This window comes from Amblyomma mixtum, chromosome 4 (genome assembly GCF_055824585.1).
Source record: "Amblyomma mixtum isolate Tamu chromosome 4, ASM5582458v1, whole genome shotgun sequence".
NCBI classification, from domain to species: domain Eukaryota; kingdom Metazoa; phylum Arthropoda; class Arachnida; order Ixodida; family Ixodidae; genus Amblyomma; species Amblyomma mixtum.
The window spans coordinates 2,462,551-2,488,853 of record NC_143015.1 but is presented as its reverse complement, the minus strand read 5'-3'; the positions used below and the strand labels follow the sequence as shown (position 1 = coordinate 2,488,853).

The 26,303-nt window shown below is 51.9% G+C and overlaps 1 protein-coding gene across 1 annotated transcript in view; it reads left to right on the top strand.

The window, feature by feature from the left end:
- The first annotated feature begins 4,924 nt into the window (after positions 1 to 4,924).
- Positions 4,925 to 26,303, top strand: part of LOC149345490 (uncharacterized) — a 38,364-nt gene continuing 16,985 nt past the window's right edge. The window contains exon 1 of the mRNA XM_089586091.1: positions 4,925 to 4,937. Coding sequence (XP_089442217.1) covers positions 4,925 to 4,937 — 13 coding nt within the window. The remainder of the gene's footprint in view (positions 4,938 to 26,303) is intronic.

The window sequence follows — 26,303 nt, the reverse complement described above, 5'->3', positions numbered from 1 at the left end:
CCAGCCCTTCCCGCACTAGACGTCCCCTTCATGCAATACAGCACTTGACACAGCACTCACACGTTGTAACACACACTGTGCCCCCGGTGCAGACAAAATCACATACCCAACTCTCAAGAACCTTCCCCCGAAGCACAAACATTTCTTCTTAGTGTCATTAATGACGCCTGGACTTCTGACACCCTGCTAGTGGACTGGACATCGTCCCTGGTCTCATTTATACAGAAATCCTTTCACTCTTTTATTGGTCCTCTCAAAAAAGGTAGAAAAGCATAAAAAAAGAGGATGCCCTGACTAGGAAAGCATTTACAGGCTTAACGCCAATTCAAAATCAACTAAAAAGAACTAAATGTTCCAAAGAAGAAAAAAAATTTAAGCGAAAAACAGGGCAGTTAAAAAAACTCAAAAGAAGAGAAAACAAAAGGCTCATCACAGTAAGCGTTAGTCGCATGCAGACAGCCAAAGCACAACGTGCAGTCCGCGGAATAAATAATAATAAAAAAGAGAAACCCCAAGTGACTGCAAAGTCATGGTCACAGTAACAGTCCAAGAAAGCACTGTGTGCCGGGCACAATATAAAAATCAGAAAAATAAAAACATAATCAAAACAAAACAAGACAATACCGAAGTCTCAGTCACACAGTGACACACCTCCTGAGCGGGCAAGCTCATGGAGCACATGGTGCTTGCCCGCCTCACTTCCCATCTCCACGCCACCGACTATCTCCACCACCCTCATTGGCTTTCGCCGAGCACTCTCCACCCAAGAGCTTTTCTTTCTCCCTCAACACACCTTCTTTAGCACTAATGCTCCAGACGCTGCGCAAGTCAAAGCCTTAGTAACAGTTGACATACGCAAGGCTTTCGACTACATATCACACGACCACATCCTCGCCATCCTAGCTGACATGCAATGCGGACACATGTAAAACTACATTAGAGCTTTGCTCTCCCACCGCTCCGCTCGTATCCGCTATCTCGACAAACTGTCTCACCCCTTTCCACTCACTCGTGGCACTCCACAGGGCGCCGTCCTCTCTCCCATTCTCTTTAACCTAGGTATGGTCCCGCTCGCCCTATATTCCGATATTCCCGACCTTCATTTCCTTTTCTATGCAGACAATCTCACCTTGTGGATCACCACTGGCTCACCGGGAGAGGTCCAAACTACACTCCAACCGGCACTTAACACCATTTACTCCCACCTCTCCTAAGCGGGCCTGCAACCCGCTACGCATAAATCTGAACTTCGACTCATAACACGCAGTCGATATCAACGTACGATGAACCCCTCCATCTCCCTCGCGCTAGCCGGACAGCGCATCCCTCGTGTCGACTCTTGTCGCATCCTGGGTATGCCACTGACCTCTAACACTTTCACTGTGGCATCAATCTGTCCATACGCACATGCCACTCAATGAAACACTTACTCCACCGCGTAGTCTTAAAACATGGCCGACTCTCCGAGACACACGCCAGGCGCCTTGATCAAGCGCTGGCCCAGAACTAATTCCTGTTTTATAGCCCTTACTGCCGACTTACAAGTACACAACAAAGAAAACTAATCCGAGCCCTCAATACACTATACAAAGCCACACTAGGACTCTCCTTCAGGCTTCTACAGACTCTCTGTACAGAACAGCCTTTTTCCATCCCCTTCCATTCCTCCTTAACCTGCACAGGGAGAGACAAATCATCCGCCTGCACAGTACACCAGCTGGGCGGTGAATACTATCCCAGACTCCCTACGCGCCCACCACTTTCCCAGACCCACCGCAGTCTCCGATCTGCTCCCCTAACTCCGGCCTCGCACCCATTCCTCGCAACATGTACCCCCACACACACGCAGGCCGCCGCCAGGCACAAGCATACAACCTAAAGAAACCTTTGGACGCTGCGCCGGTGATCTGCACAGACACTTGTCTCACGGAAACCGCGAGCTCCCCAGCAGCCTTCTTCCTCCACCCATGCTTCTTTCCAACCAGCACTCACACAACCGGTCCATACACCTCCCCACCCTCCACGCTCGCCATAGAAATACACGCGATTGCCGATGCCATCACACACTGTGCCACCCTACCCCCCGCACCCGCATACGTTGTCTATACAGACGCGCAGGCAGGTCTGCGCGCCTTCCATGAAAGAGCCCTCCCTTTCCCTACCCGATCGGCCTTAGATGCCGCCCTCATAGCATTAAGCCATGCAACGACCGGTGACCCTTCGTTGGATACCTGGTCAAATGGGCATCCCCGGCATTGCGTTGGCTCACCAGCTTGCCTACGATACTATACCGGGTGCCGGGGATCCCATGCACGAGCCCACCGACGGCGCAGGCGGTGAGGGCTTACAGACACATGTCGACGAATAATACACGCAGAAAAAATTCGACTTAGCTGATTTACCACCACCACACTCATCCTTAATGATCCTTGAAGCTTTCATTCTTCGCCGAATGCAGTTTAATCTCCTACGTACACCAGCCAACCTTTATCTGTACCGGCACAGTTCCACACCTGTGCCCAAATTGTCCACGCACATATGCAGACATAGAACACTGCCTTACACAGTGCCACGTATCCGTCCAGTCCCCCGCCTAACCTTCCCCCCCCCCCCCCCCTGGCCATCTGGCTTGCCTCCCTGGATCTGAAACTGCAACGCGCTCTCGTCACCATGGCCCAGGACCTATTGAACGCCTACCATAAAGGCTGTTAATAAAAGTGTCACACCACCACACAACCATCGAAGGCACTGCTTCGCGAACGGCTAGCGGTACACTCTCGGTTCAAACCAGAGGCAGCGATCAGTCCAGCGCACGCACAAGCATCGGCACCGTTGTCTTCGTCGTCGTCTTCGTTAAGCAAGCCGCTGAGGGTTCGGGAGCCGAAGGCCTGTCTTACAACTGCCCCCGATCGAAAAGGCGCCATCCTGGTGGCCTAGGGTGGTGTGACGACGGGGGCATCGTAGTATGGTTTGAGGCGGTTGGTGTGGACAATTTCACGGCCTCGTTGACGATGAACAGTGGACGGAGTAAGGTGTTCGATGAGGTAATTGACGGGGGATGTCTGCTTAAGAATGCGGTAGAGGCCCTGGTACTTTCTGAGAAGTTTGAAGGAAAGGCCGGGACTTGAGGAAGGAACCCAGAGCCAGACCGAAGAGTCAGGAAGATAAGTGGGAAGAAGTGCCGAGGGATCACGGGTGTTTTTCTGCTGCCGCTGGGCGTGTGGAGCAAAAGACCGGCCAAGTTGGCGGCATTCTTCGGCATAAGTGGCGGCTTGAGAAAGGGTCGGTAATTGAGAAGCATCAGGTCGGTAAGGGAGAATGGTGTCCATTGTGCAAGAAGGCTGAGAACCGTACAGGAGAAAGTATGGAAAGAATCCGGTGGTGGCTTGAGGAGCGGAGTTGCAAGCACGGGTGACGAAAGCTAGAACGTGGTTCCAGTTGCAGTGATCGGAAGCCACATACATGGTCAGCATGTCGCCAAGAGTGGGGTTAAAACGCTCAACCAGGCCATTTGTCTGCGGTTGTTAGCCGGAGGTGGTGCGGTGAACGAAGTTGTATTCCTGAAGGAGAGCTTCTACAACTTCAGATAGAAAGATCGTACCTCTATCACTCAGCAATTATTTGGGAGCACCATGGCGAAGAATGATGCGATGGAGGATGATAGATGCAATGTCGTGGGCTGTACCAGATGGTAAAGGTGACGTTTCGGCATAGCGAGTAAGATGATCGATGCCGACGATGATCCAGTGGTTGCCGGCTGATGTGCTGGGAAGAGGGCTGTAGAGGTCAATGCCAACACGCTCGAAGGGCTGCGCTGGGCAAGGCAGTGGTTTTAAAGGAGCGGCGGTTCAGCGAGGTGGGTTTGTTCGGCACTGGCATGCGGCGCAGGACTGAACGAACTTGCGCACATAACGGTACATCCCACGCCAAAAGTACCGATGTCGTAGACGGGTGAAGGTCCTCAAGAAGCCAGCTTGGGCACACTGGGGATTATCGTGGTATGACGAGCAAATGAAGGAGCGCAGATGGGTCGGAACGACAAGCAGCCACTTGCGACCATCGGGAGGGTAGTTCCGGCGGTAAATCAGCTCGTCTCTGATGGCGAAATGCTGGGACTGACAACGCAGAGCACGGGAAGGAGGTCGAGACGATTAGTCAGTTAAGAAATCCAATAGGCAAGTGATCAACGGGTCTCTGCGTTGCTCGGAAGCCATATCAGCGGGCTCAAGCGTCAAATAATTCGAGGCGGATATAGAAGGCACCGGCTCAGTCGGCAGAGGGGAACGTGAGAGAGCATCAGCATCGGCATGTTTACGGCCGAAACGGTAGAACAAGCGGATGCGGTACTCTTGAAGTCGAAGAGCCCAGCGCGCCATTGGACCAGAGGGATCTTTCAAAGAGGACAACCAGCAGAGGGCGTGGTGATTGGTGACAATAATCAAAAGGGCCCCCGAACAAGTAACGGCGGAATTTGGCGATCACCTACAGGATGGCTAAACACTCCTTCTCAGTGACAGAGTAGTTGGCTTCAGCTTTTGTTACTGTCCTGTTGGCGTATGCGACACCGTATTCATCAAAGCCAGGCTTGCGCTGCGCGAGGACTGCACCGAGGCCGACGCCGCTGGCATCGGTGTGGAGTTCCGTCGGAGAACGAGGGTCGAAATGGCGCAGAATTGGCGGAGTGGTCATGAGGTGACGGAGTGTCGTAAAGGCTTCATCACAGGCTGGCGACCAGGCTGAAATGTCGTGGCCGGAAAAGAGCTTGGTCAGAGGGTCGATGATAGTGGCGAAGTTGCGGGCAAAGCGGCGGAAATAGGAGCAGAGGCCGAGGAATCTGCGGAGGTTTTACAGAAGTGGATTTCAGAAATTCTGCTACAGCTCGCAACTTTGCCGGGTCCGGGAGAACGCCATCCTTGGACACGACATGCTCGAGGATGGTGAGCTGCGAGCTCCGAAGCGACACTTTTTTTTAAATATAGTTGGAGGCCAGCGTCGGCCACGCAGCGAAGAACAGTCTCAAGGCGCTGTAGGTGAAACGAAAAATCCGGTGAAAAGATCACAACCTCATCTAGGTAACAAAGGCATGTATGCCATTTAAGTGCGCGGAGTAGGTTGCCCATCATGCGCTCGAATGTGGCGGGGGCATTGCAGAGGGCGAAGGGCATGACATTAAATTCATAGAGCCCGTCGGGTGTGACGAATGCAGTTTCTTGGCCATCGGTCTCTGCCATTGGCACCTGCCAGTAGCCAGAGCGCAAGTCCAAGGCGAGAACTCAACGCCCTGTAGGCAGTCGAGGAAGTCGTCGATACGAGGGAGAAGGTAAACGTCCTTACGTGTAATGATGTTCAGACGACGGTAGCCAACGCAGAACCGGATGGAACCGCCTTTTATTGCGAAAGCAATACTGCGCTATGTTTTTAGCCTTCAGCGTCGTCCCGGCGGATTCACGTTTGACCTTTAGCTTGACCTCTGTTGTGACGTCATGCCAGACGGAGAGAAAACTGGGGCCCGACGCAGCTCGTCGCTGCTGTCCCAGCAGATCCAAGCCACGCCGCGCAGCAGCTGCGCGCCGCTGCCGCGAAAAAAAGAAATAAAATCTAACAAATAAAAAAGTAACACAAAGAATAAAAATAAAAATATAAAAATAACAATTCTAAAAATTATAAAAAAATAAACAAAGAAAAGCTGAGCATGGTGGCAATTGCTATCACCCCGTTTCAAAGGGGTGCGCTCCTATCCATCCATCCATCGAGCAACCTCGGCCGCCGGCTTTGGGCGCTTAGCTCGGAGCTTCCAGACAATCATCCGTTAGCATCAGTCGTTCGTTTCAGTAGCGGCAGCAGCATCCGGTACGTTCAAGGAAGCGTCACTGAATGACGACAACCACGCCGAGATATTTTTCTTTTGAAAGAACGCTTTTTACATTGACCAAAGCATGTCGCAGTTTTCTGATCGGTACGTGGGCGATGTCAACATTGATGGTGCGCAGAATGCCTGTCAAAGCCTCCCTTATTCCGGTGGTGTAGGGAACAGCGGCACATTTAAGGAAGGAAGACACAGAAGTTTCACTTTTTGGTCGACACAGCTGTTTTTCGACCGATTCCACGAAAGATGTTCAATAGTAAATGCGTGAAAGTTCTTGCAGCACCATGTGAAAGTCTTCTGCCCTGTCTTCCGGAGAACTGCAAATTCGTTGGCTCCTTTTCAATAAGGTGGCAACAACCGATCTCTTATATGAGGCTGTGTGGACGGATCCAAATTTAAGATAGCGCCCCGTGTGGGTGAGATTCCTAAAAACGCTGAATGATAGTTCGCCACTATCGCGTTTTAAAAGACGTCTAGAAAGGGCAACGCGCTGTTCGCCTCGACGTCGGTGGTGAAATGAATGGTGTCCTCAAAGGAGTTGAAATGCGACGAAAAGGCAGGCAAAGCCCATTTTCGCATATTGCAGAAACAGTCGACTACGTATCTGAGGAAAACGTTTGGCGGCTGAGCAAAGGTTTCAAGGGCCTGGCGTTCAATACACTGCATGGTGAGGTTCGCGACGGTAACGGAGATAGAGGCAGCCATGGAGTGCCTTAAAGTTGACGGTAAAAAAAGCCTTTAAATACAAAATACGTGTTGCTGAAGCAGAACTGTAGAAGTCTGCATAGGTCAGGAACGTCAGTAGGTGTTCTTTAAGGTAAGGATCTATCAGACTCGAAAGCAGAAGAGCAGGCTTACACGACAAGGTCAACAAAGACGCACGTGAAAAGCGACTTGACGTCAAACGAGACTAGGACTTCGTTGTCGTCAGGTGATATGTTGCTTACCTTCTCGATGAAGTGAGTCGAATTTCGTACGTGTGTCGAGCCTCAACCTACAAGAGGCGACATGATGCGATGAAGGTAACCAGATAAGCTGTGGGGGGAGGGGGGGGACGGCTGCAGTCCACGATGGGACGCATCGGCATACCATTGTTGTGCACTTTGGGAGGGCCGTAGAGGGCGGCGGCCGAACCGTTGGTGCACAAGAGCTTGAGGTAAAGTGGGCTGTGGGTCGGAGGGATGAAACTGACGACGTTGGTGAGAAGTTTCTGCACATCGCGCTGCACCTTGGCGGTTGAGACCCTGTCCAATCGACACTAGGTGTTGCCATATTCAAGTAGGTTATGCATCCGGCTTACATAGTCTGGTCCAAAAGGACAGTGGTGTTCCCTTTGTCGACGGGAAGTATGACGAGTTCCTTCTTGTTGCGAAGGCTCTTAAAAGGTTGGCGATGTTCCGTAGTAAGAGGGGGAAGGAATCGTCCCGGGCGGTACTTGGAGAGTACGCTGATGGCAAGAGTCCTTGCTTCATCTCGACGTGCCGCGTCCACTTGATTAACACCGTTCTCGGCAGCAGGTCCACAGTTGAAATTGAGGCCAAGGTATAAATCGGAGAGTTTAGCGTTGTTCGGGCTATAGGACGAAACGTTGTGGGCAGCCGTTGCAGTTGCAGCTTTGTACGTAGTTGATGCGGACGGGAAAAGCCCGTGTAACTTGTTTTTCTGCGAGACTTCAGCAGAACGGGAATGAATTGCAGCCTTATGATTAGCATGCAATTGAATGCTTCCACACTCACCCGGGTAGAGCGAATGTAGCCGGCGAGCGAAAAATGCTTCATTTTCTAGGCCTCTAAGTTTCTATTTGCACTGAAGCATCCTTGCTTGAAGAAGGGAATGTTCAGCTTTGGCGATAACACTTGTCCGGAGCTTGTACAGACTGGGCGGATGAGGCGAAGCAAGCGAGGAAAAAGGGCAAGGGACTTGCAAGCGAGATTGAGCTGTAGGTGCCGTTTGAACCTGCAAGTTCCTGGCCCTTATTCCTTGTTCGCTTCGCGTTAGACACAGTGTTGTCGCCAAAGCTGAATGATCCCTTCTTCAAGCAAGGATACTTGAGTGCCACTAGAAGCGTAGAGCCCGAGAAAATGATGCCTTTTTCGCTCGTTGTCGACTACAGCTGCTCTACCCGGATTAATTTGCCAGCATTTAACTGCATACTAATCATAAGTCTCCATTGCATTCCCGTTATGCTAAAGCCTCCCACAAAAACAAGTTACACTGGCTTCTCCCGTCACCGTCAACTACATCCAAAGCTGCACCTGTAAAGGTTGTCCACAACGTTCGTCCTATAACCCTAGCAACGCTGAACTCTCCATTTTAAACCTTGGCCTCAATTTCAACCTTGCAACCACCCTGGAGGCTAAGAAGCTGCTGTGTGCTGTGGAGAACGCTGTTAATCAAGTGAACACAGTACGTCCAGATGAAGCAAGGACTCGTGCCATCAGGTTACTCCCCATGTACCGCCCGGAACGATTCTGCCCCCCTCTTAGAGCGGAACAGCGCCAAGCTGTTAAGAGTCTTCGGAACAATAAGGAACTCGTCATACTTCCCGCCGACAAAGGCAACACCACTGTCCTTTTGGACCGAACAGACTATGTAAGCAGAACCTACTTCAATTTAGCACCACCTACTGCTGTTTGGACAGGGACCCAACCGCCAAAGTGCAGCGTGATTTACAGAAACTTCTCACCAACGTCTTCAGTCTCATCCCTCCGAACCACAGCCCACTTTACCTCAAGCTCTTGTGCAAAAACGGTTCGGCCGCCGCCCTCTACGGCCCTCCCAAAGTGCACAACACTGGTATGCCGATGCGTCTAATCGTTTACAACAGCCGCTTCCCCCTCTACAGCTTATCTGATTACCTTCATCGCATCACCTCGCCTCTTGTGGCTTGCGGCTCGACACAAGTGCGAAATTCGACTCACTTCATCCAGAAGGTAAGCGGCATATTACCGGACGACGAGCTCCTAGTCTCGTTTCACGTCAAGTAGCTTTTCACCTGCGTCCCTGTTGACCTTGCCGTACAAGCCTGCTCTATTGCCTTCGAGTCTGAGAGATCCTTAACTGAAAAGGCCCCTACAAAAAATGAAATCAATTTAACAAACAGGAGTTAATTAAAACCGGCAAGCTACAAACATGACTCCTACACATACATTGTTAGCTAAGGCGCTCAGGGAAGAGGAGAAAAAGAAGAAAAAAAACAGACGAAGGAAAAACAACACAGTATAAAATACAACTAGTTAAACAATGTTAGCTATAACATTCTTGAATAAATTATGATCTCTGATGGTGGCTGTCGAAGAAGGAAGGAGATTCCATTCATTCGATGTGCGTGGCATATCGATGTTTCGTGGCATCGGTCGAGAATCAGCTGTGTCGACCAAAAAGTGAAACTTCTGTGTCTTGCCCCTGAAATGTGCCGTTGTTCCCTACACCCCCGTATTCAGAGAGGCGTTGACACGCACTCGGCGCACCATCAATGTTGACATTGCCCAGGTTCCGACCAGAAAACCGCAACATGTTTTGGTGAACGTAAAGGACGTTTTCGCAAAAAAAAATATCCCGGCGTGGTTTACAGCATTCCCTACTCCGACTGAGACTGCGTCTATATTGGCGAAACTGGCAACTTCGCAAGGAGCCTAAAATATCATCAAAACGACGTTAAAAGGAGAAAAGTGGTTTCCAGTGCTATCGCCGAGCACTCCATATCGAAACAGCATGTTATCGACTGGGGCAAGACATGTTCTTGCGACAGAAAAGAAGAAATTCCCTCGCCTTCACCTGGAATCTTTGACGATACAAACGACCTGTGGAAACCCGACAACTGCTTAAGCACGATTCCCGCGCCCCCTTTTTAAGGATACGTAAGTTGGCGCCCCCGCTTGTCGTTCTTTACTGTGAACAAGGCTTGCGTATGAGAGCCGGAACGTCTTTTGTGTAGTCTCTTCTATATTGCGGCCGGAGTCCGCACTGTCAGGTTTTATAATGTGCCCCGAGCAGAGAAGTTTTGGCCATCTCTTGATTTCAAGCTGTTACCAACAGTTTTCATTTTTCTTGCTCCATTATTTTTTGCCTCCATCTTTGCGTGGCAGTGTAATGGGGTTTGGCAGAAAGTCTGATTTCTGCGTTGGTCTCAATCGCAATTATTTGGAAGTGGGGGCAGGTTTGAGGTGCCAACTTGCTTGGGAAAAACAGCGCTAAGACGAAGGACAAAGAAAAGAGAACTACAGGACCGGCGCTATCAACTGTAAGCTTTATTAGAAACAACACGCAATATATACTCCATCGACAACCAAGAGCGCATGGCAACACCAAAAGCTACAAAGATACATCAATAACCTGGATCAAGATACTTTAGTTCACAGTCATGAACTGTTCAAGAGGGGATGCTCACGCACGAGTCACTGTTTTTTTGGATATGAAAGGCTTCACGGATTGCCCGTGTTAGTTTATCTTTGTATCCTAGTTTCATTACAGGATCCTAGTTTCATTAAAAATGTGGGTACATGATTTTTCAGAAGAATCAGGTTGGCTATTCTGGGAACAGTTCCTGTAATGCAAGGCCAAGTTTGACGACGGAGCCCCTTTTAAAGAAGTGTTACGCCTCTTAAGCCTCTCTTAGTCCTCTTTTCTTTGTCCTTCGTCTTAGCGCTGTTTTTTCCAAGCAACATGTACCAACTAGCTCAACTCTCCGTTTTGTTGAGGTGCCAACTTGTTGGCTGTAACAGCGGTTAGGCAATGAGGCTTAGACTTTTTTTTTTTTACTGGGATGCAGTGTCATTTACCTAATGCCTAACTTGATATGCAAGCACTTTTGCTGCTAATAAAGGAACGCTGATGATAATTCCAGCCATTATAAGTGGGCTTGATTAAAATGGGTGTCTGACGCAATTGAGTATTAAAAAAAAATTCTTTTTTAGCCAAAACAAGACCAGTTTTCTTCGCTCATAGGAGATGCAGCTAGGAAACTGACTGGGACAGCACTGGACAGCGTGAATGAGCGAGCTTAGAAAAAGCATGTAACAATAAAAAATTGATCATTTTTATTTCAATAAAGCTATGAGGTTTTGTGCATGAATTTCTTTGAAATGCACAAAGCTTGTGGTAACTGACAGGTGTCTTTTTATTTTATTTATTATTGATACCCTCAGGGCCAATGGAATTTCAGAGGGGAGTGGTTACAAATTATAGAAAGAGAACAAAAACAAAAAATTGAGCACACAAGCGTCATGTTCCTGGTTATACAATTCAGTAAAAGAAGTGAGCATAAGTTGTAAGCGCAAGGTAAGAGAACAAACAAAGGTAACTAAACTAAACAAAGGTAATGGAGAACAATAATTACATTTGTTGTGAGCCTTAGTATACAATGTTAGCTAAACTGTTACGGAAGGGCAGGTTGTCTTGAATACAGGCTGTCATTCCGGGAAGGTGATTCCAGTCTGGTGTGTACGGGGAATGAACGACTCAGAATAAGCTTTTGTTTCGTGCGACGTTATACCGATTTTGTGAACGTGATCTAGCCGTCGAGAGATGAAAAACGGCGGAGATATCATTTGATCGCGTAGATTGCGACAGTTGTAAAAAAATCTATGAAACGTAACCGTGAAAATTTTCGACGGGAGGCTACAGGTGGGAGGTTCAGGGTATTTTTCATGGAGGTGACACTTACAGTACAATTGAAGTTAAGTAGGATGAAACGGGCGGCGTTATATAGCCAAGCTCGAGCGCATTAATTGGATTTGCGTAGCTGGTGTCCCAAATTGGCGATGTGTGTTGTAGTTTACTGCAGGCAAGGGTTTTAAATAACATGAGTTTAGGGAGGTACAGAAATTGCAGAAATTCCGGTGTAGGTATCCTAGCATGCTGTTAGCATTATTAATTATGGCGTTAATATGGACGACCAATTTAGAGAGCTTTCTTGGGATGGCGTTGCGCACACGAATAAACATACACAGGAAGAGCGCAAAGTGCGCTCTTTCTGTCTTCTGCCTCTTCCTGTGTACGTTTGTTCGTGTGCGCAACGCCATCCCAAGAAAGCTATGCACCAACTCGCCCAGCAAGAAGTTCTTCTACATTGCAAGAGAGGAAGATATATGAACACCGAGGTAGCGATATGACGTGACGGCCTCGAGTATGGTATTATTTAGGCAATCTGCACCCGTAGTAGACGATGTGTGGAAGACACGTAGAACTTTGCATTTAGAATAATTAAGTTCCATTAGCCATAAGTTGCATCCTGCTGTTATAGTAGGGAGATCATTTTGCAGAGCGGACACGTCTTTAGTGTCGTTAATACCGCGAAAAACTATACAGTCATCAACGTATAAGTGTATGTTCGAGGTTACGCAACTAGGTAGGTCGTTAATGAAGATAATAAATAAAAGAGTGTCTAAAACAGATCCCTGTGGCACTCCCGAATGAACGGCGGTTGATGGGGAGGTAGTATTGTTAGCAATTACGAATTGAGACCGGTTGCAAAGGAAATATTCCGAGCCAGGAAAAAAGCCTCGGATCAAGGTTTAGTTTTACAACAATAACTGATGGGCACGTTGGTCAGACATTATTTCTTGTGAAACAGGGCAACGGTACATGTAAAATTGCTACTGTGAAATTGAGAAGTTTGCGCGCGCGCAAATGGCCCCGAAAAGTCAATTGAAGCTGAACCCGTCTGCACAAAAAAGCATGAGGCTAAATTTGTGAAGTGTGTAGAAAATATGGTGTATTCGATCCCTTTGAGTTGTGGTGGTTCCTATGTTGGCCAAACTGGTCGTTGTTTGAACGGTAGGGTGAGGGAGCAGAAAAACTGTCAAGAATGCTGCCCGCCACATCGGTGTCAACTGCCGTGGTTGTTCTTGCCAGTCTTTACATGACAAAAGCAGTGTAAAGTGGTTTATTGGTACGTTGAAGCGCTGGCAACGAAGACCCGGGCGCAAGTCGTCTAGGAACCAGCGAGGCGAGAGCCCGGCACACAAGCGGCAGTTCGCCAGCACGAGCCTTTCACGGGCGGCGCTAGCGCTTCGTCGTCGTTGGTGGCGGTGATGAGCCATCTTCTTCATTGCAACTGCCCCGGCGGAAAGAGGGAGCCATCCTGGAGACTCAAGGCGAGGAGACGACGAGAGGGCTGTAATAAGGCTTCAAGCGGCTGACATGAACGACGTCGCGACCACGGCGGCGATGTTCCAAAGAAGGTGTCACCGGTTCGATGATATAGTTCACTGGTGACGTACGCTCTAAGATGCGGTAAGGACCAATGTGCTTGGGCGAAAATTTGGACGCAGCCGGAACAGAGAGCCAGACCAAGGGTCCAGTGTGGAAGTGTGTAGCGGGCGTGTCTTGGTCCGACTCATGTTTCCGGAGCCCTTGACGTCCGGCGGTGAAGGAGCGAGCCAACTGGCGGCACTGCTCAGCATGGCGGATAATGTCAGAAAGGGAAGTATATTCTGAGCTGTCGGGGTTGTAGGGAAGGATTGTGTCCAGCAGACAGGAAGGCTGTCGTCCAAATAAAAGAAAGAATGGGGAAAAGCCGGTGGTTGCTTGAGATGCGGTGTTATACGCATAGGTAACGAACGGAAGGACTTGATCCCAATTAGAGCTGTCGGAGCTAATGTACATGGCGATCATGTCCACAAGAGTGCACTTGACTCGTTCGGTGAGGCCGTTGGTTTGGGGGTGGTAAGCGGTAATGGTACGGTGGACTGAGTGGTCCGCATCGAGAAGCTCGCGAACAACTTCAAACAAGAAAACACGGCCGGGTCACTGAGAAGTTCTCGCGGAGCGCCGTGACGGAGGACGAAGTGATGAAGAAGGAAGAAGGTGACGTCGCGAGCAGTAGCCGCAGGTAGGGCAGCGGTCTCAGCATACCGAGTGAGGTGGTCCACGGTGACTATAATCCATCAATTCCCAGCGGTCGTGAAGGGGAGCGGCCTATATAGGTCGATGCCCACATGATCGAAAGGGTGAGCCGGGCATGGTAATGGCTGTAACGGGGCAGTCGAGGGTCGAGGTGACGACTTCCGCTGCTGACAGGCTGTGCAGGAGCGAACGTAGCGACGAACAAAGTTGTACATGCCCCGCCAGTAGTACCGCTGGCGTATCCGCTCGTAGGTTTTTAGCGATCCAGCGTGAGCGCTTTGCGGGTCGGCGTGGTAGTGCGCACAGATCTCAGACCGAATATGGCGGGGAATCACGAGGAGCCACTTTCGGCCGTCCGGACGATAGTTGCGGCGGGACAGGACATCGTCGCGGATGGCGAAATGGGAAGCTTGGCGACGAAGGGCCCGAGGGAAGGAGGACGTAGAGTTTGCACGAAGGGCATCGAGCAAGGAAGAAATCCATGGATCCTGGCGTTGTTGATTGGGCATGTCCATAGTAGTGAGCGCTGCGAGTAGAGAATCGGATTCGAGGGAAGAGGGCGCAGGAGAGGGCAGCGGCGAGCGTGACAAGGCGTCGGCGTCAGAGTGCTTGCGGCCCGACCGGTAGACTACGGTAATATCGAATTCCTGAAGACGCAGTGGCCAGCGGCCAAGGCGTCCTGAGCGATCATTGAGGGAGGCCAACCAACACAAGGCGTGGTGATCAGTAACGACGGTGAACGAGCGGCCATATAAGTAAGGGCGAAATTTCGTGAGAGCCCACACTACGGCCAGACACTCCTTTTCAGTCACGGTGTAGTTCGACTCTGCTTTGGTGAGAACACGGCTGGCGTACGCAACAACGTATTCAGAAAATTCGGGCTTGCGCTGGGCCAGGACAGCACCGAGGCCAATTCCGCTTGCGTCGGTGTGCACCTCAGTAGGAGCACTGGGGTCATAGTGCTGAAGAATAGGGGGTGAAGTAAGAAGACGACGGAGCGCAGTGAAAGCTTCATCGCAGGCAGAGTACCACGTAGACAGGTAGGCCGGACCATTGAGGAGTTTCGTAAGGGGCGCGACAATAGAGGCAAAATTAGGGACAAAGCGCCGAAAATAGGAGCAGAGGTCCACAAATCGGCGCACCTGCTTCGTAGAAGTTGGTTTAAGGAAATCAGCCACAGCACGGAGTTTGCCAGGATTAGGTAGGACGCCATCTTTGGATACGAGGTGGCCGAGTATTGTCAGTTGCCGGGCGCCAAAGTGACATTTCTTGAGGTTAAGTTGAAGGCCGGCACGGGTGAGGCAGCTCAATATCTGGCGCAAGCGCTGGAGATGCGTCGGAAAATCGGGCGAAAACACAACATCATCATCCAAGTAGCAGAGACAAATGTTCCACTTGAGGCCGCGCAATATGTTGTCCATCATTCGTTCGAACGTGGCGGGAGCGTTACAGAGACCGAATGGCATTACGGTGAATTCATATAGGCCGTCAGTGGTAACGAATGTCGTTTTAGGACGGTCGGACTCAGACATCGGCACTTGCCAATAGCCAGAACGGAGATCCAGAGAGGACAAGAATTCGGCGCCTTGCAAGCAGTCAAGGGCGTCGTCAATACGGGGTAGCGAGTAGACGTCTTTGCGCGTAATTTTGTTGAGCCGGCGATAGTCCACGCAAAATCGTATCGAGCTATCCTTCTTCACCAGCACAACTGGGGATGACCAAGGACAGGAAGATGGCTGAATAATGCCGCGTTGCAGCATGTGGTCCACTTGCTCAGCGATGAGGCGGCGGTCGGGAAGTGACACACGATAGGGCCGCTGGCAGAGAGGAGTATGGGTACCGGTTTCGACGTGGTGCTGGACAGTGGTCGCACGGTCCAAAGAAGAGGACTGGTGGTCAAACGATGAGCGAAACTGGTTGAGCAGGGCAAGAAGCTGCGCGTGTTGAGCTGTGTCGAGGGCGGGGTCAATAGAGCGGTCGAAAATGTCCGAAGGGAGTGGGCGATCGGGAGTAGCGCCACGTGGGGTGAGGGCAGTGATGTCGGGACTGGAGGAGGTCACATCGGTGTCCAAGGAAGTGATCAAGTTAGCGGTTTCAAAATGGCCAAGGCACTCGCCACGAAGCAGGGAGAACGCAGAGAAGGCGGTGTTAGAGACGAGGATGACGGCAGTACCGTGTTGAATGTCGATGACGGCGAAGGGAACAGAGAGGCGTCGTCGAGAAGCAAGGATGGGAGAAGGCGTAAAGAGAACGGTGGCGTCAGAAACAGAGGCGGCGCAAACAGGGACAAGCACAGCACTGTCAGGGGGAATGTGAGTGTCCTCGGCGACAACAAGCTTAGCATCACGGCGAATCGAAGGCTCGTCGAAGGGCATATCACAGAGCGTATAAAAGACGACATGCGCACAGGCGCAGTCAATGACGGCGCTGTGGCGGGATAGAAAATCCCAGCCAAGGATGACGTCATGGGAGCTTGCACGGAGAACTAAAAATTCGACAACATATAAAATATCGGCGATGACTACGCGTGCTGTGCAAGCGGCAGAAGGATGAACGGGCTCGGCGCTAGCTGTACGGTGGGAGAGTCCAGAAGATGGGGTGGTAACTTTTCGAAGCGAACGGCAGAAGTTTTCGTTAATGACAGAAACGGTGGCCCCAGTGTCCACAAGTGCAAGTGTCTTGACGCCGTCTACAACACGTCAAGAAGATTCGGCGGTGAAAGGCGAGGACTTAAGCAGGGCGATGATAGCGCAGTTCGTGCCCCAGGAACTGCGGCTGCTAGTTTTCCTAATCGGCGGGGATGGGGCGACGCCTCAGTGGCGACAAGGAGCGGCGCCGAGGGGAGGGCGAGCGGTGGGAAACGTAGGGCTGGCGACCAAACGCGCGGTCAGGTGAGGTCCCCTGATGAGGTAGTTCGGAAGGTGGGCGAAAGGTTCGATCCGTATCGCGGTAGTCCGGCAGGGGGTGGAGACGCGCAGACAGAGTACGTCGACAGAGGAGAGCGACGTGGCCTGGAAAACCGCAGGCGTAACAGATCGGTCGGTTGTCAGCCGTGCGCCAAGGATTGTAGGCAGCGGGCGCGAAACGCTGTCGGGAAACAACAGGCGCAGGCACTGTAGGAGGAACATATGCATAGGCCTGCGGCCGCGGTGGTCTTCTGACAGCCTCGGCATACGTGAGAGGCAAGGATGCGGGCACAGGCGGCACGATTACTGGAGGGTCGTAGCTTAACGGGGCGGCAACTGGGCACGGTTGGATCGGGAGTAGACCGGCCTGGGGAACCAAGGGTGGCGGTTGCCGAAGACAAGGAAGTGCATCGGCGACCTCCTGCGTGATGGCATTCCGGATCTCAGGACTGAGGACGGGTTGTGACGGGTGTGGGTTAGATATGAGCGAGAGCTGCCGGGCGACCTCGTCCCGCACGAAGTCTTTGATTGTGGCTAGCAAGTCGTGGTTGATTCCCAGGCCGGAGATGGAGTCGGCAGGCGGGGGAGGGCGACGAGCGCAAAGACGTTGCTTGCGCAGCTCGTCAAAACTTTGGCACAGGGTATAAACCGAGGCGACGGTGGTGGGGCTCTTCACCAACAACATCTGAAAAGCGTCGTCGTCGATGCCTTTCAGGACGTGCTTAATCTTGTCAGCCTCATACGTAGCCGGATCAACACGCTTGCAGAGGTCCACTACATATTCAATGTAGCTTGCGAAAGTTTCGTCCGTGTGCTGAGCTCGGACACGCAGGCTTTGCTCAGCGCGCAGTTTCCGCACGGCGGGACGGCCGAAAATCTCCGCAACTAATACGCTTTCTTTATTCAAGGTGAAACTAAAACTTTTTCTTCTTAATTTGTAATTTTTTTTGTTATTGATCCTATGCGGCATCTGTGAGTGTTTTACTGTACATTATCCTGCATTACATTGTTTGTATTTAAATATTTCAGTAACTAATATTACACTATGTATCGATACTTATTCTGTGCTTCACTAATTAATATGTTGTGTATCTTATATTACGTTGCATATTGAAATGTATTTTCATGGGAGGTCCCGCCCGCGGTCTTGTACCATGGGACCTCTCGCTGTATACAATTGCAAATTTGATTGTATTCCTCAGTAAATTTCAACTTTCAAGAGTGCTCTTGAAAACGGCCCAGGTGGGAATGTCGGCATCGTGGTTTCGGAACCACAGGTCGCTCAGGTAGAATATAACATTGGTCAGTTTGACGCTGTCATCCCAGTTGTTCTGGCGGCTCACCCGGTCGTATGATTCCAGCCTATCTTCCACATCCTGGTCGCTGTGGCCGCTGAAAACAGCGGGGTCGCGCTGCCGGACAGCACCGGAGCAAATGACTAGCTGCGGCGGGGGGGCGGGCTGTTGACTGGTATTGGCCATCTGGATGGTGTGACTGCGAAGGTCCACGGTGATGGGGAACAGTGAACGCCGCAACCTCCACCAAATGTAGAGTGGTTTATTGGTACGTTGAAGCGCTGGCAACGATGACCCGGGCGCAAGTCGTCTAGGAACCAGCGAGGCGAGAGCCCGGCACACAAGCGGCAGTTCGCCAGCACGAGCCTTTCACGGGCGGCGCTAGCGCTTCGTCGTCGTTGGTGGCGGTGATGAGCCATCTTCTTCATTCCAGCAGGATGGTTGATAAACACAAAAATCAGCCGACTAGAGAAGTTATCGATGCATCTGAGATCATTAAGTTGGATCAGAGGTGTGTAAGCACCCCTTCTGTCTCTATCTTGCAGAAAGAACATGAATTTTTGCACACGTGTTAACCTTGTGTTATCAAACACTTGGCTGGTCGGAGGGATATCTGTCACGGTTCTTTGTGTTTTTCTGTTTTTCAGTGTCGCTGGTGCCTTTATAAGCATGGCTTCCTGAATAAACTTCTGTTGTTAGTCAGCGTTGTGAATCGTCCTTTCTCGTCATCTGGCCTTGTGCCGTTGCGCTGTTCCATAAGAAAACAAGGTTTAGTTTGCTTAGCTTAAAATGTAGCAATTTGTGGCATACCTTTTCGAAGGCTTTTGCGAGATAGAAAAAGACGCAGTCAGCTATTCAGCAAAGCGGAAAGTTGGGCAAGTTGGATAACGTTCATGATGTAAAAAATAGCGCACAGGGAACACAAGGGACGGAAAGTAAAGCTATTTAGCTATTCAGCAGCGATCAAGGATGAGATTAAGTTTATGCGTGAATGATGCTGAGTTTCGTAAGACAGTCGCGCATGAAAACCGTGCTGCATGTCTGTAAAAAATGAGTTTGATTTGAGGAAGTTTGCAATACCTGTGTATCTTATGGGCTCCAATACTTTATAGGGAATGTTTGTTAAAGATATGGGACGGTAATGAAGGGGCGAATTCTTGTTACCTGATTTTTGCATCGGGACCACCTTCCCGACCATCCAAGTCAGCTGGCAGAGAACCATTGTCGAGGGACTGTTGAAGTATCTTACGAAGCAGCAGTGCACAGTACGTTTGAGAACCCTTAAGAAACTTCGCATTGATTATGTCAGTACCTGGACTGGAGCATGGTTTAAGAGATTCAACGTCTTAACAAGCTATACATTCTTGGATTCCGCTAGGTGGCGCCGCCCTGGTTAGCTGGCTGACTATCGTGCTCCGTTTTTCACCTGCCCCTGGCCTGGTCCAGGGCCTTGCCCGCCCCTGGATTTACACTCCATCGCGTCAGGAAGACATCCGCACCACGAGGACACCATTCGCATCAAGGCCCGCTGTCGAGCTGGCGCTCCAAGCGCCTCCAAAAATCTGCTGCGGCGCGGCGCCTCACTAACCCTAACGCGCCGCGCCTGCACCTCTGGCATGCAGCGTCTCAACAAGCCCCTGAAGCCGAGACCCACCCATACCTCGCCGGTGTCAACTTCTTCCGACGCGGCCGCAGCGGGGCCTACTCCAACCACGCTTACAGCCATGTCTCAACCGGCTGCGTTCGACACCGGCCACACCACCGCGCCCATTCCCGTCGCGTTCACCGACGCTGGGAGCTCCGAATCGACAGCCGCAACGCAGCCGGCAGCGTTCGTCACCGCCGCAGCGTCCACTGCTGGCCAACTCCACGCATTAAGGGAAGCCAAGAGCTTCGGGCCCACAGACGCATCGCAGTCGACTGCGTTCGACTGCGCCAGTGCCGCCGCACCTACTCGGACCACACTTCCCGCTGACAGCAAGCCCAGCACCTTGGTACCTGCGTCGCAGATTGCGGCTCAGGCTGACGACACAGCAGACATGTACCTTACGGCGTCCCCGGTCGACGGCCATCTCATTCCGGCCCCTGAGGTCGGCTGGACCACCATAGGTGCCTGCCGTAAGCCTGCCTCCGCCACCCGGCCCCGCACCGAGCTCATCACAGTTGGCATCCAGCTTCCCCCTGGCACCCTCAACCCCAAGATATCGCTCTACGACGTCCTCGCCGCAGTCGTCTCCGCTGTACAACTGTCCTTCGAGAGCAGTGCGGAGATTACCCTTCAGGCCAAGCCAGCCCAAAGCCTCGTCTTTTTAAAAACTCATTCCCCTCTCACCGCCCACCTCCTGCTTTCTATCATGCATCTTCAGCTTCACGGTAAGCCTATCACCATTAAAACATATGGCCCTAATCCTCCCATCTCATGCCTCGGCGTCATCCATAACGTCGGTGGCCACTTCACCCCTGATGACCTCATGCATGACATCGAATCATTCAAACCGATATTCTTGCTGCTCGTATGATGGGCACCACTCAGTCGGTGCTCATAACTTTCGCTGCAACCGTAATCCCCCACTTTGTGTATTTCAAACGCGTTGCCTTCCGGTGCCGTCCCCATAAGCCTAAGCCTCCCACTTGCACCCGTTGTCTCGCTCTTGGACACCGCACCCATCAGTGTCCACAGCACAGCGTTCCGGCAAAGTGCCGTCGCTGTGCTGCTCCTCTACCCGCCGACCCTTCCGCTCATGTATGTGCCCAGCCCTGGTGCGTTCATTGCCAGGTAAACACCCACTCCTCCCTCGACCCCACTTGCCCCTTTCTCCTCGGTAAACAACGCGAGTGTGCCAAAGCTGCGTACCTACGACGCCTAGCTTTGCGCCGGGCCACGCAACCCACCCCCTCCTCCTCCTCTAATCATGAACCTCCGTCAGCTCCGGTCACGTCACCACCAGGCTCCTACGCCGCCAAAGTTAAAGGCTCCTCGGTTCCAGCGTCCCTTTCCAGCGTCTCTTCCACTGGACCACCCTCTCCATCCCTGACTGACGAGAGCCGCTCCTTCGACCTCCGGCTCGCTATGCTGGAACGCCAGCAGCGAGAGCAACAGCGAATTTCCCACGATCTACAACAACAGACCCACGCCTTGACCCAAACCCTCCAGACAACCACCTCCTCTCTTACCTCCCAGCTTACCAAGCTAAATGAGCACCTTGCCACACTCACCACTCCCTCCTCCACCGCCCAGGTCGCCCCTTTGGCTGATCTTCTCGAAACCACCACACAGGCACACCACACTGGCTTGGTTCAGCTAGAGACATCGGTTCTGCAGATTCTTACCACCCTCCAAGCACAATCCAAACAATTAGAATCCTTCACTTCTACGCTCCAATCCCTGCATGAGTCACTGCCCCCGGCCAAAAAGAAGGAACGCGTACCCTCACGAAGTTCTACCTCTGCACTATCATGATGGCTTTTGGCGAGGACCTCGAGATTGTGCAGTGGAACTGCCGAAATCTGTGCCATAATAAGACCCCCCTCCACCAGTATCTACTCGCCCGCCCCTCCCTGCCCCATTTTCTCCTTCTCCAGGAGACCCGGACGGCCCGCACTGTCCCAGGCTACCGCGCCTACCATGCCGCTACGGCCACACCACTTGCGTCTATTTATGTACGTAGCGACGTGCTCGTGGAGCCACTTGATATCCCCTACGTCCTTCTTAAATATTTAGTTGGTGTGGTCTATTACCACCCTTCTTCCCGCGTCTCACTCGCCCTTTTGTCTTTCTACAACCCCCCTGTTACCTCCTTTTTATTTTCCGCCCTGGGCAAGTTCCTTCACTCTCTTCCTTCTAACTCCCATCTCCTCTTTGGTGGTGACTTTAATGCCCCTCACACACTCTGGGGCTACCCTCAAACCCGGCCGTCTCCTCCACTGTCTGGCCCAGGAACGCCACCTCACCCTTCTCAATACTCCTGGCTCCCCTACTCGACCGGGCACTGCCTCACAGCGTCCCACGACACCCGATCTCACTTTCTCTCGGGGTTCACTTTCATTTCACTGGCAAGTGACAGCCGAAACTCTTCTCAGTGACCACTATCTTGTCCACATTTCCACCTCTCTTTCCCACATCCCTCGAAGTCATCCGGTCACTGATACTGACTGGCACGCCTTCCGCGCTAATCTCTCCTCTGACTCCTTTCAATCCTACGACGACTGGACGTCGCGCATCACTGCAGCGCTCACGTCCAGTAGCCGTCGTGTTCGCTCTTGTCACCCAGTTTCAGACCCAGATCCTCACCTACTCCGTTTATGGCGTCGCCGTAAACGCCTTCAACGCTCCTTCCGCTGCCAACCCCACTATGCCCAACTTTCTTCCCGGATCACTGCTCTGCGGGCCGAGATCGTCGCCCACTGCGCCTCACTCGAGCACTCTCGTTGGAGTGCTCTTTGTGACCGTCCTGACTCTGCATTGCACTCGCGATCCACATGGTCTCTGTTCAAATCCCTCCTTGGCACTAAGCCTGCCTTTGCTCCCACTCTAGCTAAAGCCCTCACTCAAGGAACTCCCTCCGATGTTTTTGATCAGCTCGCCTCTCTCTATCTCCCGCCCCCTCTGGCACCCTCCTACCCGGTGTACTGCGGTGGACCTAACCCCGATCTGGACCAATCCTTCACTCTCCGGGAGCTCGAATCGGCTGTGGCTGCTAATGCTACACGCTCGGCTCCCGGTGAGGATGCCATTACATACACCAAACTTCGCAACCTTCCTGACTGCGCCAAAGAATTCCTCCTTAAAACCTACAATGATGCATGGGACAGCGGCTGCCTGTCCAGCTCCTGGACCTCCTCCCTCATTTCTATGATTCCAAAGCCGGGCAAGCCTCCCTCTCTCTCTAACCTCCGCCCAATCTCCCTGACATCATGTGTTGGTAAGACCCTTGAGCGAATGGCCCTGACTCGCCTCTCTAATTTTCTCGAGACGAGGGAGTTCTTCCCTCATTCTCTCATCGGCTTCCGACGCCACGTCTGTGCACAGGACATGTTTCTAGTTCTCCAGCACACGTTTCTGTCACCTACCCCCACTCAAATTCACGCACTTGTGACCGTCGATGTTCGCAAGGCCTTCGACGGTGTTTGCCACGACCACATCCTTTCCCAACTCTCCTCCCTAGACTGTGGCTCTCGCATGTACTGTTATATCCGCTCATTCCTCTCTAAACGTGTCGCTCGCTTTCGAGTCGACACCTATCTGTCCGACCCCCACAACCTCACCCGAGGTACTCCTCAAGGTGCTGTTCTCTCTCCTACCCTTTTCAATCTTGCTATGGCCCCTCTCGCCTCCCAGCTAGCTGAAATTCCCGACCTGCATCATATATTTTACGCCGATGACATCACTCTCTGGTGTTCGTCTGGCTCTCCCGGTCACGTACAGGACACCCTGCAACGTGGCCTAGATCTCATCGACTCCTTTCTCACCACTGCTGGCCTCTCTCCTGCTCCTCAAAAATCCGAGCTCCTTCTCCTCAACCATTCCTCATACCAGCGCTCACACAACCAATTCGTCTCTCTCCACCTTTCTGGCACTCCCATTCCTGTCGTCACGCAGTGCAAAGTTCTTGGCTTTCCTTTGCATGCAGCCAAGAACGTGCAAGCCCTCCACCGTGCTGTCACCACCTGCTACTCCGTAACTCACCTCCTGCGGCGCGTGGTCACTCGGCGCTCAGGTCTCCACGAGGCTCATGCGTGCCGAGTTGCCCACGCGCTGGCCCTCAACAAGGTCTTGTACTTTGCACCCTACGTTTCCTTCAATCAGACTCAACTTTACGCCCTTGAGACTGCCCTTGTGGGCCTCTACAAGGCAGCTCTCAACCTCCCTATCACTACCTCTACTGCAAAGATCTTTGCAACAGGCCTCTTTCATCCTCTCCGTTCTCTGCTCTCTCTCCATCATGACTCGCAGATTGCCCGGCTTTCCCTTACCCGTCAGGGTCAGTGGTTACTGACTCAAGCGGGTATCTCGTCCATTCCCTGCGCCCCGTTTACCTCTCCTATTCCCACCCCGGCTCCCAATCTTCGGATCCTCCCCCTTCCGTCCAACATGTCCCCCGTTCTGCACGCCGGCCGTCGTCATGCGGCCGCACAGCACCATTCCCCTCTCTTTGATACCCAAGGTGTAGCTTACACGGATGCCTCCTTCGTGGCTGCTCGAGGTTCCTGCGGCTACGCCCTGTACCACCCCCACCTCCCCGCTCCTGAAACTCACACCAGCGGGCCGTTTCTACGCCCTCCGGATGCATTGTCCCTCGAGGTCCTCGTCATTGCGCATGCCCTCCAGTCATTTGCCCTCCTTTCCTCTCTTCAAGAGTACACAGTCTATTCAGACTCACAAGCCGCTATACACCAGATACAGAAACGCACCCTAACCCCTTCTCTTAAACAGGAGGTCGAACGGGCGGTCTCCGCTTTGCAGCCTTCCATCGTTTTCCTCCGCTGGGTCCCTGGGCATTCAGGGATTGACGGCAATGAGGTGGCTCATCAGCTCGCCCGTGACACACTTTTCCGGGCACCGTTGATCCCCTGGCCCAAGCCCTCGGAGGACGGTGGGAGACTCACCCTTCGCCGCACCATAAAAGAGGCCTACCTCGAGCTCCGCCTCGACAAACGCCTTTACCCTCCCCCTCATCCATCACTCACAGTGCCGGAGGCTCGCCTTCTTCGGCACGTTCAAATTAATGCAATCATCACCCCGTCTCGCCTCTTTCTCTATCGCTATCGATCGGACCCTTCCTGTCCCAACTGCCCCTGTATCTATGCGGACCTTGCCCATTGCCTCTTCTATTGCCCGGCTGCTCAGCAGTCGGGTTCCTACCCCCCACCTTCTTTATCCATCACCACCTGGCTCGACTGGCTTGGCGCTGAAGGGGAGGAAGAACAGAGACTTCTGGTCGCCCAGGCGGTCGATATGCTCGGCCTGTAAATTTTGGCCGAATAAACGTCTTCTACTACTACTACTACATTCTTGTGCATGACTTCAGAATACATATAGCCCGTGTTAACTGACAGGTGACGGTTAACACAATAACTGTTCAGTAACGACTGTGACAAAGCGTATCAGGCGCTACTCAAGACAGAATACAGAAGCCAAGAAACAGACTACAGAAGACAAGACAGACTACACAAGACATGACAGACTGCAGAAAGAAAGCAGACTACAGAATACAATGCACACTACAGAAGACATGCCAAAAATACGGCAAGTCTACAGCATTTTCTGTCCTAGAATCCTGTAGTGTGTTCCGGCGGGGAAATAAACCTCCTGACCTGCAAGATATGCGCCCCATCTCCTTGACATAGTGCGCGCAAAAGCTTATTGAGTATGCGGTCCACATGTTATAATTTTGAGCAGTGCTGTGGGCTCAGAACGTCATGCTACAGTAAAGGAAGAAGTACTCAAGCCTGATTTCCCTCATCTTACCAGAGTTATCCTTTATCTCCATCTTTCAGTCACAGAGCACACTAAACGTGGGCTCCCGTACGCACTGGTGCATAGCTGCTTTTTTGCGTGAAAGGACCACCTGCCTGCAACTAGGCACGACCCAGACCCAAGCCTTCATGAAAGGAAGTAGAGGGCCCCCAGTGGGGCTGCCCTGTCCCCCTTCCTATTTAATATTACCCTCATTCCCCTAGCACGCAAATGGGCAACCATCCCGTCGCTGCAACACTCCCTGTACGCAGACGACATCACAGTCTCGACTAACAATGGTAGTCACGGTGATATATAACTTTGTCCAAGCCGACGCGGTGGCTCAGTGGTTATGGTGCTCGGCTGCTGACCCGAAGTACCCGGGTTCGAACCCGGCCGCGGTGGTTGAATTTCTTTGGAGGAGAAATTCTAGAGGCCCGTGTACTGTGCGATATCAGTGCACGTTAAAGAACCCCAGGTGGTCGACATTTCCGGAGCCCTCCACTACGGCGTCTCGCATAGCCTTAGTCGCTTCGGTACGTTAAACCCCATAAACCAACCATAATCTTGTCCGCAGCAAGCAACCGACGTTGTGTCCTCACACGCCCAAAGTATAGGCCTGAGCTGTTCGGCATCCAAATCAGAATGTTAGTAATAAATCTGAAAGAACATCGCCCTCCTGCAATTCACATCACCTTGGAAGGAGCAGCTTTGAAACAGTCGAAATTATTATGCTCCTACGCCTCTATATTTCCAACAAAGGCACTAATACCAATGCTATAAAAGTTATTCAAAAATCTGTGCAGAACATCGTCAAACTAATGAAACGCATCACCAACCGCCACAGGGGCATCAGAGAGGCGGACACGCGCCGCTTCAACCTGGCCTTCTGCCTGTGTACAATTACCTATTCCCTCCACTACCTCTCTCTC